Below are 15,441 nucleotides of genomic sequence, written 5' to 3' on the forward strand. Positions count from 1 at the left end.
GAAAGGGAAGACAGAGGCAGTATGGGATGAGAGGGAAGAATATAGAGTAAGGATAAAAGGAGGAAAGATAGTGAGAGCTAGTGAGGTAGCAAAGCTAGAGGGAGAGAGAGACTGAAAGAAAAAAAAGAGATTGAGATCAAGCTGCTTCATAAGGATTTTATAAGCTATTACTGTACAATTCTTATTCATAACTAGTTTTACCTAGACAAGCAAGAAAAGAAATACAGAGGTAGGTAGTCTTGGGACAATGTGAATTGTCTTTCTGTTGCTGTGGTGGTTTGCTTTGTTTCATTGCTAATTAGCATGATGTACTAACCAAACATGCCAAATAATACTTTCACACTATTTTAATATTATAAGATGACATGTTCCCTCTTAATATTCTACTTCTCAACTTGATGCAGAATTTCACTATTTTAGATAAGGTCAGCCTGCCATATTTCTGGAGCTATTCATTTGACATTAGCTAAATTTTATAATTGGTTATAGCTTTGAAAAAGTAGAATTTCGGAAGATATTTCATTTGGAGGCTAGGTATGGTGGACTGTAGCTGGGCCCAGAGGAACTTTTCAGGGAGAAAATGAGCATGAAGGGCATGCATATTTCTTCTCTCTTCTCTCCTCCTCTGAACACTTTTAGCATGCAAATATTACAAATGCTTGCTCGTGGAACAGAGCATTCTTCTGACTATTTTTATTTATTTATCAAGCCTAATAAATTTCAAAGTGGGATATTACCATTATCAACCAAGGTATAATGATGCAATGTGAAAATAATATTTAAAATGAGAAAAAATAGGATTATTTTGATTATTGCTGAAATACTATGGTATCGGAACAATATAACTTCTCTGCAACCTCCTCAGTGACCTCAAATTTCATATTACAGATTAAGCAGATGAAGAGTAGCTCTGACAATTAAATTAGAAGAGCACAGTTCTAAAATTTCTAATGACTTAAAAACATATTGAAACAAAATAATTTAATTGAAAAGCTTTTAAAGTTACATGTGGAGGGCCACCATGGAGTGTTTTTCAAACATTGAGTGTGGGGTACATGTGTCACCAGGAGTAGGGGTGGGGAACTAAAATATAGTCTTCTACTCCCACCCCTAGGCATAGTTCTAATACACAGGATAAAGCAAAATTGTGGAATGGTATAGAGAAAATGAAAATATTTCATGGATAATTTTAATCCATAATTTGTTACCCCCCCTCCCAGGTTGAGAACAAAGATCACAGAGATTACACATTTTGAAATTAAATACTAGTCGATACAATCCCAGTATAATCATACATGTTGTTTATCCTAGTTCTAGCCAATTTAATTTGATTAACTTCATTTTCTTTAGGTATAAAATGGCAAGTGCAATGAATGCCTACCTCAAAGGTTGCTAACAAAAACAATGATTATCTGTTTTTAACAAAAATTTTTGAGCATTTACCATGTGCCAGTCATTGTGCTAAAGCACTTTACATATATACAGTAAGGACGATATGAGCTAATGCATATTAAAATACTTAGTAGCTTGTGATCTCTCTATCAAATAAATAAATAAATAAATAAATAAATAAATAAATCTTAAAAAAAATAAAATATCTAGTAGCATGCCTAGAACAAGGCAAGCACTAAGTTGTTTTTTTTTCCAAGTGCTATACAAATAGGTATTACAAATAAACACAAATATAAATAAAGCTAAATAAGACAAAGAAGCTGCCACTAGAGAACACATATACTAGTGGTTAGACAGACTTGGAAATGGATAAAGACAACACCATGTAGTAAATGCTATTTACATTGATAAACAAAAAGATTAGAGAAAGCACAGAAGAGGAAATACAGACAATGGTATTCCAATGTACCACTTCTGTCTTTCCTTCTTCTGTCTTCTCTTTTTCTTCATCTCCTCCTATCTTTCATCTATTATCTCAACAAATGTCCAAACTTATGAGTGAATGCAACTTTATTGTGGACGATGAGAGAACATTCCATTTCCTTTCCCCTTCTTTACCCTAGCAAACTCTCATCCCAAAGCTGCTATAGATTGGCATAAGAAACATAATGGTTTAGTTCTTTTTATCTTTTTAAAATTTAGTACTATGTTCCTGTACACTGTATTGTATATGAAAGCTATACCAGGAGATCACGTATGTGAGCTAACAGAAGCCTTGGTGGACAATGATGTGGAAAATCTCTTTTAATGAATGAATGTATTATCTAACTGGAATGCCATAAAGAACTTGTTAGCAAACAAAAACAATAAAAACTCCCCAAACCTCCCAAATCTGTGTTTATACCAGTGATCCTCCACTTGTGACTCTGGTGTTAAATGCCTCTTTTTGGACATCTTTACCATTCTCCTCTTATTTATATGTTTAGAGAAAGCCTGATGTCATGAGGCATAACACAGTTGTTCATCACAGAAACAATCCTTACATTATGTAAGGCATGGATAAAGATGAGAAAGAAAAAGGCTCTACATTTATGTAATACCCCAAATGTCCTAGATTCTCAAATGTAATCTCATACAATGCTATGCTTCATCTTCCTAAATGCTTTAAAATTTTGGTGTGGGAATCAATGAGTTAGACAATTTATATTCTCAGCACTCCATTCTTTTCTTTCCTTGTCACCCATCATTTTATTTTAGAGAAAAGAAAAATCCTCAGAACTTTGCCCTCGGCATGACTGACTTTCTTTCCCAGTGATGCTATCTGTCTTAATGGAATCAGACAGAGTGCTCTGTTTATGTTTGTTTGTTTGTTGCACCCTTGAATCTCTGTAGACCATACTAGTTGCCTGCTTTCTCTTCTCATGTTCCTTAACCCTTCACCAATATCACTTCAGGCAGAGTTTTCACAGCAACTTGAATATTTTTCTAGAAGTAGTTTTTAAACTTTAGAAGTATCATTTTTAGCATGCAAAAATATTATCTGAGGAGTTTGTTAAAAATTCAGGTTTCTGGAAATCATCCCCAGAGATTCTGATTCATTTGATATGGAATGGAACCATGGAATCTAAAATTTTATCAAGCACTGTTGGTTACTCTACTGTAGGCAGCTCTTAGCCCTTGGAGAAACATGATTCTAAGCTGGGGATAATCTTCTCCTTAGCTTCATTATTATCACTTTTGGTTAATGGGACATTTCTGTCACTTCCTCAATGGCTTCAGCACCAGACTGCCAGTCCTCTTTTCCATAAAATGCCCTACTATTATTCTTAGGAAAATTGATATCTATTTTGACGAGCCTTCTAGTACTGTCGCCAAATCCCTTTTGATCACAATCTTTAAAAGTTAGATTTCAAATTTTAGCATCATATTGAATTATTCTAACATTTCACATTTTTACTTTTGAAAACATATTAAAACATTTAATATTTTCATATTAAAACATTTAATCCTAACTTTCTTACTTTCTAACTTTTAAAAAACTATTTGTTTCTTCTACTAGATAATAAAGTTTTCAGTCTTTCTATCTACCCCTATTTATCCAATCATGATAATAGAAACTTCCAGTTATTCCATGCCTACTGTGTGTTAGGCCCTCACCTCAGTACTATTTTGCAAATACCTGTGAGCTTATTATTAACCTCATTTACAGATGCAAAGGAGGCTCAACAAAATTAACGAACATATCCAAGGTTACATAGTTTGTAAATAAAAGAAACTGGGTTTAAAACTATGTTTGCATCACTGTAAAACCATTACACTGAGTGACATAATTTTCCTACTCAATTTAGACAAAATGGTCAAGACATTTTTTCTTCTTGACTCCTCTAGACTTTCCATGGTACTAGTAGGAAGACCTCTCTCAGTAGTCATCTGACTAGTAGGAAGACCTCTCTCAGTAGTCAGCTGACCAAATTAGAGTTCCAGCACTTACTAGTCATACGATCTTGATAAGATATTATGTCTCTAGTCCTTAGTTTATCATCCATCAGAATTCATATTTATCACACAGAGTCATGGTGAGAATTACCAAATGTCTTGTATTTGGTGGGTCTGGAATAAAAACTTGAATATAGTTAGCACAATTAATTCTGAACTATATTCTTCCTGACACTGTTTCTTGCTTCTCACCCTAATACTAATTAGTAAAAGGGAGGTAACATTAATCATGTAGTGGAAATGTAGGAAAAATCAGCTATAGCAGAAGCTGTTAAAAACAATGGTCTGTTGTTGAGGGAGTATGAGAGAAACCTATATCTCAAGCCTATTGTTAAACTTAATCCTTAAAAGGATGTCTATTTAAATTAGCCTTGACATACCTGCACAGTACTTCTTAAATTAAAAAAATAAATTAATAAATGAGTTTTTGAGTTCTTGAAGTTGAGGAAAATCTCTTTAGTTTAACCACATTTCATTCAGCATATTTATCTGAGTCAATAAGAACTATAGGATTTATGATTAAATTCTACATTTGCATCTCTTCTCCAACAAAATAAATATGTATGTATAAATCTATTATACCAGTGTCAGTCAAATCTCTACAGGAATTTGAAAAGTTTTCCCATAACTGATCATGTTCAAGTACTTGCAAAAGTCAGCCCAGGATATCTCATCATGAGTATCAATACTGATTTATCATTTTGGGCCAAATTAACACAGAGGATCAACTATTTCCTAAATTATAAATTAATTACCTGAAAAAGCCTTATTAATCCACAGACAATTTCATATAAACGATATTATACATGGATAACTTTAATTGCCAGTTACGTGAACTTTGTATATTTACTATAGCTGAAATTTAGGTGAAAAATATGTCATTTGGTCAGTGCTTCACACTTGTTTTCCAAGTAAAATAGAGGGAGTTCTTTGTCACAAGTACATTAGATAAGTAACGCAGGTAAAAGTCAACATGGCTGATTGGCCTGCATGGAAGTTTCCTCAGTCAGGCAGCTAACTTACACTGACCCTCCAAAATGCATCTAGTTTTTCAATGCCAGATTCAATTTCTCCAGAAGGTTGCTTGTGTATAGAAGGGTCCTGCCCCTCTTTTTGAACATTTTGTGTCTTCCAAGGTTGTGACACTATGCCAGATTATTTTTCTCTTGTTATCATGAACAAAACCCACTGAAAGCTTGAAGCCAGTATTACACAGTGTTATATGATTGTTCAGGGGAAGAATCATATTCAGTTCCATTAAGGGACAGCCTCTGAATGTCAAGAGAACAGAAGGTTTGTTAAAATTGGACTTATCCTAGTAGTTCAAAAAGAACAGCATGGCCAATATTCTACTATTATTTGGGAAGAGAAATCTTGCTTTTTGTTGCTGGCATGGCTTACAAGAAAGACCTAATTCCAGGAAAGATTATTCAGATCAGCAACAGCTTGTATTCAAAAGTCAGCCCTTATATGCCTCTCTTTTTAAACTTTAGCAATGGAAGCATGTAAGTCAATTTTTTAGGGAGATATTTGCATTTTAGGGCTATATGAATGGTCAAGAAGGGCCAACCTTATATTTTAAGGCCTAACATGCCCGGTAACATCTGAGATTCTGTGGGTTGTGTTTTTAAATATACATGTATCTAAAACAAGGTAATTAATAAATATACTTATACCAAGAAAAATTAACTCTGAGAACTTTACCTAAATATGTGCCTTAGTTCTGCAAGTTCTTTTTCTTTGATCCGCAGGTCATCTTCTAATCTTTCTATTATAATAACATAAGATTCACTGACTTTCTTCTTCCATTCATCTAGTAAAGAAAAACAAATGGGACTGATTCATAGCTGTGCTTTGCAAAATGCAGACACAGATCATAACATACAAGTAATTAAAACTCAGTTTTTTATTCTAAATTCTACAATACTTAATTTAAATTACTGATTGTGAGCTTAAAATACAGATGTTTATATCTAAAATGCAATCATATTGTAGTAATTAAGAACCCATTTGATACTGGATAATATATTTACATAAAAGAATATATTTGCCTTATTTCATTTGATTTTATTGCATTTTAATTATATCAATCTCTAGTTCCTAGACAAAAGTTTTTAGGTTTCAAATACTTGGTATTTAAGATATAATTCTAAAATCTCTATATTCAGCAGTATTCCTAGGAACATTTTACCTAAAAACTAATATATTTTTGTAAGAAATTTTCTGTTTTCTTTAAAAATCTTGCAGAGAAAAATAATTTGAGTTCAGACAATCTTCTCAACAGTTTCATATAATACATTGTCATTTCCTCCATGTAAAAATTAACAGATACTCCAATGATGTGTTAATTATCTATAACTACTATTTGAACCATGTTATATTTAAGGATATAAAAATAATTACCAGTGCAAGTTTGGGTTGGTCTAGATTTATAATTTCCCATTTGTTAGAAGTTTCTTCTTTTTCCCAGTGCAGTTCCTCAGGTTACAAGATTCCAAGTTCAAGTGCAGTGACAGTCCAGTTGAAAAATACTTTGATAGTCTGACTAAAAATAAGCTGACTGCCAAATGGAATGTCATGCAACAATGACAAAGAACAAAACAGTTTGTACTTTCAAGGGTGAAATCATAAAGGGAACTAATCAGTCTATTTAAAACAGCTGTATCAAAAATAAATAGCAAATGTTTCAATAGGATTATTTACCTCCATCAACTGATTATCTATCCATGCAGAGCTTCATGAGACAATTAATAGGTAAATCTAGAAAGTCGTTCAGTTACATCTGAGGTTCACAAACAGCTATTAAAACTATATAGAGCTCCTTCCCAATCAGTTTCCCCTGAGTTAAAGTAATGCCAGTTGGAAAAGAGTGACTGGTGATGGAATTCCCCTCTCTATATATAAATACTGGGAACCCATACCTCTGACATGCTACTAATAGAAATAAGTGTAAGTATTGCCTATATTAGAAGTATAAAATTATAAGAAGAAATTCTCAACATAGACCATGATTAAATTTTACCTGTGTTGATTATGTTGAACACCATAAGAATCATAGATAAAATCTAAGACACTGATTCTACAAACGGCAATTCATAAAATAACAATGACGAGAACAATATTGTGAATAATAAAATTGAACGCTTCTTGTGTGATAGATACTAGTCTGAGTGCTTTAAATACATTTTGTCATTTATACCTTATATGTTGCAAGATTCTGCAGGGTATATATATCATTCCTATATTATGGATGAGAAAATCCAGATTTGCTAATAGGCAGACGAGTCTGGAATCAATTCTGGGTCTATATATTTCTGAAGTTCAAGGTAGATATTATTATTGTTAAAGTCTCCCATAATTCTTCTTTCATTCACCTTCCATTTACTTCATTGGGTTCATTTCTCTTGGCCTGCGTATTTCCACTGATATAGATGAACTCAGGGCATGATGTAGGAAAAATGGAAAACATAGAAAAGTTATCTGATTTTTAACTATGTATTTCTTTTGTATAATATAATTATACCTAGAGGATATAGATTTTGATCTTGCAATTCACCTCCAGAGGATATAGTTTTAGTGTAACAGGTATGAATGTCACATTTATTATAGTTTAATATTCAAATCGTTTGTCTTTTTGAAGTAAATGTTAAGGTAAATTTAGGATTCCCCACACCTTTTTCTCAGCAAAGGTAATCTATGCTCCGGAGAGTGGGCTTCCATACCTATCAGATATAGCTAGAGAAGTAGATAATCTGACTTCAAGGACATCTCTATCCACCCACAGATAAAATTTTCCTTATCTCTCTTCATCAGTATATGCAATCAAGGCTTTTGCTGTTTGTTATTCTGTGGGGGCTTCTGGTTACTTGTTCTATGCATTCTGCATTTTCCTTGTTTGAAGGCCAGTTGCACCTGCTTTCCCTTAGCACTTATGAGACACATATCTCCTCATGTCAGATAGTCTTTGCTGTCCCCAGACAGACAGCCTTTAGGCTCATTGGCCTAGGCACCTGACTTCCTCAATGCTTGGTATTGAAGACCAAGTATTTAGTATAGTCCTGAACGTCATACTGGGTAGTCTTCTTTAAGAAACTTGTGGTGTAGCCTTGGGAAATAATGCACAAGCTCGCCCTTCTTTCAGATTTCCCTAAAACAATCCATGGTTTCCATATTGTGAATCCAGAGGGTCAGATATGGGAAGCAGAACTGCAGACCTTAAGAAGACCTAATCTATTTTTTCTGATCTTTTTTTTCTTTCTCTATCTCAAGTCTTACACCAGTATGTGTGTGCATGTGTATATGTTTACTGCCTATACCAATTGAAGGAAAACCTAGTTATTAGATTATTTTGTATTATTTTTCAATTTCCTATTTATAATACAAATTTGATGCATTAATTTTTAGGACTTTTCCTTTTGATTTTCAAAAATAGTTTTATTCTTTCAGAAAGGCTGGTTCTTACAAATGAAAGCTTTGATTTTCAAAAGCTACAATTTGTGCTATTAGTTTACAAATCCAATCAGCAACTCAACTGAATCTTGTTATACTCTGAAGCAATAAATTTTGTCCCCTCCCCCCTAAAAAGGTAGGATAACAGCATAAAAATTTGGGAAATGGTAACCCCAATACATAAAATATTTAATGTTATTAAACTATAACAATTCTCTACTTTCAAAGGAACAAAATCTACAAGCCACTTCTAAGAATATGAGTTTAGGTCATGGGTTAAGGGCAGTGGAGTAATCCTCCTGCATGCCTTCTGGAAGGTGAAGAAAAGGCTGGAATAAGCAAATGACCCAGGATAATATCTTTTACTTTTCTTTCCTAAGGGATGTAGGAGGGAATCCACATGGAATCAGGAAATATTCTCCTCACTACTGAATATATTTCTGTAAAAATTACTTCTTTCTATGTTGAGTTGGCCAAATGCTCTAGAGTGAATCCTACTCTTCACCGTTCTGGACTGCCAAAAGTTCAAAAAGCATGCTATTTCATATATTATCAAAAACACAACCTAATTACAAAAATGGTAAACTTCTCAAACTTTAGTGGGTGTAGATGCCACCTAAGGAGCTATGCAAAAAAAAAAAAAAAAAAAAAAAGAGAGAGAGAGAGATAGGGTTACATCCCTAGAAATTCTTATTCAGTAAGATCAGTACTAGGGCCAAGGAATCTGAATTTCAACATGAATGCTTAGTGATTCTAATCACTCAGGTAAATGCTATCCGAGGCATACTTTGAGGAGCACCATTTTAAGGTTGCTTAAAATGAACTGCGTACTTATCTGAAGGTTTTTGTGTCTTTGAATTGAATGTAAGAGAAGAGAGAATAAAACACTGTAGTAAAGAAAAAAAAAGAAGATGGAAATCACTAGGGCAATAGATGATTTGGCTATATGGCATTCTGGAAAAGGCAAAACTATGAAGACATTGAAAAGATCAGTGGTTGTTGGAGGAACAGGGAAGGGAGAGGAATCAATAGGTGGAGAACAAGAATTCTTTAAGGTAGTGAAATTATTCTGTATGATAATGTAATGGTAAATACTTGGCATTATGCATTTAGAAAAACCCATAGAACTATAAATCACAAATGTTAACTACGGACTTTAGTTAATAATAACATATCATTATTGGTTCATCAATGGTAACCAAAGTACCACAATAATTTAAGATGCCAATAATAGAGGAGACTGAGGAGGGTGGTAATAAAGAGTATATGTGAACTTTCCGTACTTTCTGTTCAATTTTTCTGTAAATGTAAAACTTTTAGTAGAAAAGTCTAACAATTTTTAAAAATTAAGGAAAAATATAAAATAAATAAGACCTAAAATAGTAATTTCTTAACAAGACCATTTGAGCTTGTCAAGGAATATTTATAACTTATAAGGAAAAGCCTTCTCAAAGGAATATATGACTCATAGTAAGAAATTTTTCTTTCATACTTTTTTTTCATTCAAAATGTCAGGGGAGATTTAGTAAATACCTTAGTTCTTCAACTATTCCTTTTTGACCAATCTCCATGTTCTACTGAATTGCCTAAATATAATGTTAATGTCTCCATCTTTTCAAATGATTTATCATACCACTTCAGCACATACATAGATATGTTCTAATACTCTTTCAATAAGCCTATTTACATTCTTTCTGAATTCCTTTATTTTGGGTTCATATTATTTATTTATCCTATCTACACTTGTGCATCTGCTATTTATATTTCATACAAGTCTCTTTATAAATATTTAAAAGGATGATCTCAAGATGAAAAATATAAAAACTGACCTTGACACTTCTACCTTTATGATTCCAACAGATAAATTATAAAGGGACATGGATCCCATGAAATCAAACTGATGCCCTTGGAAGAATTCTTAACAAATTTAGGAATATGAGTTCATTTACACTTAAAACCTAAATTGTTCTCTCACTGTATATGAGTTCTTATTAATATGTTCCCAAAGTTTAGGGAAGCTTAGATTGTTGATGTATTATATCTGGTTGGTAAGCAATTAAGAGAATTATTGCTTTAAACATAGAATTACTAATTGGCATATATCTAGGCTTTTTCCTTGTGTTTAATAAACATAAAATTCCTCCTATTAAAACAAATTATTTAAAAATATTTTATTCATTTATTTGACAGAAAGAGAGAAAGCAGGGGGAATGGTAGGCAGAGGGAAAGGGAGAAGCAGGTTCCCTGCAGAGCAGGAGGAGCCCGCTGTGAGGCTTGATCCCTGGACCCCAGACCATGACCTGAGCTGAAACGAGTCATTTAACCAACTGAGCCACTCAGGCACCCTAAACACAAACTTCTAAAGGAAATTTGTGTATTGTCTAAGATAAAATTATTCAATTAAAAATTATTTGATCAATTTCCTTTTAAGCATAAATTTCCACATTTAAAGAAGTATAATTTATAAGATTCTTATTAAACAAGTTTCCTTTCTTTTCCACTAGAATACCTGAAGTATGTTGGATGGAGCTATAAATTACCATTATGAATCTGAACATTACTGAGGTAATATTTCAATTAATTCTTTAAAATGAATAGGACTTGACAATATATAAGAATGAAAGTAAAGGTAAAAAATCAAATTTGCAGTAATTTAAACAGGTGTTCTCAGTATCCCAAGATGTGAGGGTATATTAAAGAAAGAAAAAAAGTATATTGCTATTTTTGTTTCCTATATACTATGACTATAAATGCAAAAATCTTAATTTTTCCTTTGCCTTCCTTTGTTGGGGTAAACATGAAGTAAAGTTTATTAAAGAATCTAAATAAACAGAAATGAGTCACATCTCTGTCACTGGCTAAAACTTTTTTTTCCAAATTGATGGGGCTTCTTTCAATTGTCCATTCTACTCTTTATTGGTGGATTGATTCATCTATTTGCTCAGTAAGCATGTATTATACCATGTAGTCCAAAGTACATGGTATAATGGGGGCCAGGGAGAGACACATAAACAGGCAATTTCAATAAAACATTTGTCCTATGATAGATATATAAATGATTGGTAATGAGAAGGTACATATAATAAAGCCTAGATTCCACTTAGAAAAAAAATATAATTAAAACCATCAGAATAATATAAACTTCATGACACAAGCCATTTCTACTTTCCTTTTATCCTTCTTTCTCCCTTCCTGAGTCAACTGGCCTGATAAGAAAATAACACTATGTTATAATTAATAGTTCCATTAATAAATCATTGTCTTTAGGCATAACACTTCCATGCCTGAGATTTGTCATTTAAAAGTCAAACAAATAATCTCTGGCCATACCACTCTGAATGCACCTGATCTCTTCTGAAAATCAAACAAATAAACAAAGAATAAAAAGTGGAAGAGGGAAACAAATACAGTTCTACTTACATTGAGTTTTCTTGTTACTTACGAATTATCCACTTGGGGCTATTCCTAAAAAATGAACAGAAAGCTAATTTAATGTAGGTTGAGCAAATTACTTGCAGGTTCAAAAAGTGGATTTAAAAAACATGTGGTTGTTAGAAAGCCAGCAGAGTGATTCCATATGACCAGTTCTTTGCTTAGTCTCTCTAAGCAGAAACAATCTCAGTAAGTAGTCTGTCCAAGCACAGTTAATCATTATTTCTTATTATATCTTGTCCTGTATCTTCTTAGTGGAAGAATGGTGATAAGAGTTATCATGCTATACACTTTCATGCCATCCTCCTGCAGTCCTAAATCATACAGTGCCAAAAATGGCATCAGTCTTTGGCATGTACTCAGAAGTTCATGATCCCCCTTCTGTTCACATAGCCCAGCTCAGCATCCCACCAATTAGAACTTACACTGACTCAACTTAACATTTTCTATCCATTTTATACCCTAGTTGTGGAACTAGACTGGGTCACTTCACAGCTGAAATTTCATGTACATATAATCTTGAATGTCCTGAAGAAAAATTAAAAAGGATTGCTATGGTTAAATTAGTGTGAAACTGTTGGGGATACAAAAGAGTCAATTTGGGGGCACTTGGGCTTCTCAGTCAGTTAAGGGTCTGCCTTCAGCTCAGGTCATGATCCCTGGAACCCTACTAAGGGCTCCCTGCTCAGCAGGGAGTCTGCTTCTCCTTCTGCTTCTGCCCCTAATTCTCACTCATATTCTGTTTCTCATTCTGCTCTCTCTCTCAAATAAATACATAAAATCTATAAAAAATAAAATAAAAAGTTAATTTTTACTCACAGTTCTGTTAATGGATTAATCCATTTGGTGGGGTGAATCAATGGAAAGCACAGTTTATAGGGCCACACAGCTTTGATTTCTTGTTGTAGACGTTATTCTCCCTGAAGATAATTATTAGGGGACTTGTTATAGCAAAGTAATATTGGAGTACATCCTAATGTCAGCACACTTTTGATAATAAACACAAGTTTCCAATTTTATATAGTCAATATATGTCATAATAAGTTTGTGTCTTATTTTACTGGTATCCAAATAATATACCCTTCCCACTTGATATTCAAATTTAATAATCTAAGTGTGTATATATATATATATATACACACACACACACACACTTAAAATATATAAAAATTAATGATTTCAATTAGAATTTATGAACAAATTACATGATTTCTTTACAATTTTACTCCTTTTCTTAAAATGGATTATCAAGAGTAGACCATAATTGTTGCGAATTTCAAGATAATTTGTTTTCATGGAGAGTCATTTTCAGAAGTTAACATTGCATTTAACTGCATTTAAAGTAAGTGTGTATTGTAGTTTCCCTAGTCTGGTAATATGGAGAGTGACTGCCTCTACTGTTTTTGCCCATACCACTCATGAAAAATCATATTAAGAATTCAACTGAGATATTAGCACCTCTGAGGAGCCTTTATAATTCCATAAACTATTTAGACCACCTTTTCCTTGATGTTCTCACTCTATCTAGTTCTCTGATTTGCCTCTTGACTCCATAATTATGGTCACCTGAGGTCTATGCCAATGTGAAAAAATGTGAACTAGACTTAGCTAAGTTTAAAAACCTTTAAAAACTGTCCTCCTTTAAAAACTGTCCTCAATAGAAGAGATTCATGTTTGGAATTACAACGTGGTAGAAGCTGTTAGAAGCACCTCCTTCCTCCCCAAGGATTCCCCAATTTCCCCACAGTACAAACCCTACCATTTAAGATCAACACCTTTTGAGAGCTAAAATAATTGATGCAGACACTTCTAACTTGGGTGTCTCTGATGCCTAGGTTTATTAAGTCATGGCAGAATATACTGGAGTTAAATTCCAAATCTCGAGTCTAATTGCTAAAGTTGGCTTACTATATAATTACCATTTCCTAACTGCTGCCCAGAGTTGCCCAAGTTGAGGTCTGGATCTGATTAAACAAATAGTAACCTAAACTTGTTCCCTTTTTTACTATTCATATATGCAGCCAGAGAAGTGATGGAGTCTGTGGGGAAGGGTCACAAGGCATTTGGAATTTGTGAGGGTTTTAGGCATATCGGAATAAGAGATAAATGCATGCCATCAATTGAGGTTTAACAAATTAATTCTATCATCATCTCTCTGAAACTTTCATTTCCCATGATGCTGAAAACCAACTTATTTAGGTACATAGTAGTTAACTTGTTAGCTAATCACAATAGTTATCTATAGATCCTCTAAAGACCACACTATCTCTCTTTGAACTATTCCATAATTCTCATTTCTTCTACTGAGTCTGGACCTGCATTAATCTGCAAAAACATCTAAAGATAATATATTGGGGCTGCATCTTTTAAAGTTATTAGAGGCAGCTGTTATACCTGTTCCTTTCTGATGACCAAGTACCTTTTTATTTGGCCAGTATGTACAATTCCATATGTGTGTAAATAGTATATATACATAAGTATGCATACATTACATACATAGGTACACTATATATGTATATATATTATATCTATCACACATATATACATATCTACCTATCTATCTGGTCCAATAACAGCAGGAAAATAAAACAAACTGACTCTACAAAGTAGATTCTGATGCTGTCAAATGGATGGTGCAGAAAACCACATACTATACAACTTCAGAAAAGGAAAGGGTTACACTGGGCTGGCTGTAGAAGTTTTTTGGGCATGGCATGACTTGAAATAGGTCTTGCTGCTTGAGAAGCTTTAAAAATCTTGGAACAGAAATGACTATTTTAAGTTTGAACATATGATAAAATGAGAACTTGAACACAATTTAAATCATATCACTTTAGAGGATTCAGAGAAATTATTAAGATAGTGTTCATTAAAATATCTATTATTGCTTATACAATAAAACAAATTAAACAAAACTGATGAGATCAAAGTAACTTAAACTTCAACTTGGATTCTTTTTTTTTTTGAGACAAATAATTGATGAGATTAAGTTAGGAAAAGTCATAAATAGCAAATGGCAAACAAATCACATAAAGTGGCGGCAACAGGAGGAAACAGAAGGAGTAAAAATAGCAAGAGTTTCAAAAGGAATAAAAAAGCAAACCAACATTGCTTGGAAAAACTAAAAAAACCCCGTAATTATCAGAGGAGAGAAGCACTTGGGGAAGTAGTAGTATTCTATCAGTGAGAGGACTATGCAAATTATATATGAACTCATGGTATATTATGTCAAGAAACATACTAAGGAAAGTGAGTGGTTTAGACAGAAGCATCATGTTACAAAGAGGATCATAAAAGTTTTTAACGTAAGTCTACTGAAATTACATTTGAAATGCAGTGTTCAATGCAGGACACCTACCTCATTATTATAGAAGAAAGATCATAGAAAAAAAGTTTTTCTCGGATATGCAGTAAGGGGTTATGAAATATATTTATCCTAGCTAAAGGGAATGACTGAACATATTTTCTAAGTGCTCCTTTAATCCATTAAATTTTCCTAGATATTATAATTAAATAGGCAGCATATTATCATCCATTTAGAAGGTGTTTTATTTGTTTGCTTTTGTTTTAATTTGACAAAGGCTTTCCAGGGGTCCCTGGGAGGCTCAGTCCTTTGGCTTGTGTCATGATCCCAGGGTCCTGGGATTGAGCCCTGCCATGGAGTCATGTCAG

The 15,441-nt window shown here is 33.2% G+C and overlaps 1 protein-coding gene across 1 annotated transcript in view; it reads right to left on the bottom strand.

Moving 5' to 3' along the window:
- LOC116566999 (serine/threonine-protein kinase TNNI3K-like) overlaps positions 1 to 12,680 on the bottom strand; it is a 315,363-nt gene extending 302,683 nt beyond the window's left edge. The window contains exons 1-4 of the mRNA XM_032301742.1: positions 12,589 to 12,680; positions 11,758 to 11,802; positions 6,292 to 6,448; positions 5,593 to 5,701 (exon numbers count right to left, since the gene is read on the bottom strand). Coding sequence (XP_032157633.1) covers positions 5,593 to 5,701; positions 6,292 to 6,331 — 149 coding nt within the window. The 5' untranslated portion in view covers positions 6,332 to 6,448; positions 11,758 to 11,802; positions 12,589 to 12,680. The remainder of the gene's footprint in view (positions 1 to 5,592; positions 5,702 to 6,291; positions 6,449 to 11,757; positions 11,803 to 12,588) is intronic.
- Between the last annotated feature and the right edge of the window lie 2,761 nt (positions 12,681 to 15,441).

This window comes from Mustela erminea, chromosome 10, assembly GCF_009829155.1.
Source record: "Mustela erminea isolate mMusErm1 chromosome 10, mMusErm1.Pri, whole genome shotgun sequence".
NCBI lineage: Eukaryota > Metazoa > Chordata > Mammalia > Carnivora > Mustelidae > Mustela > Mustela erminea.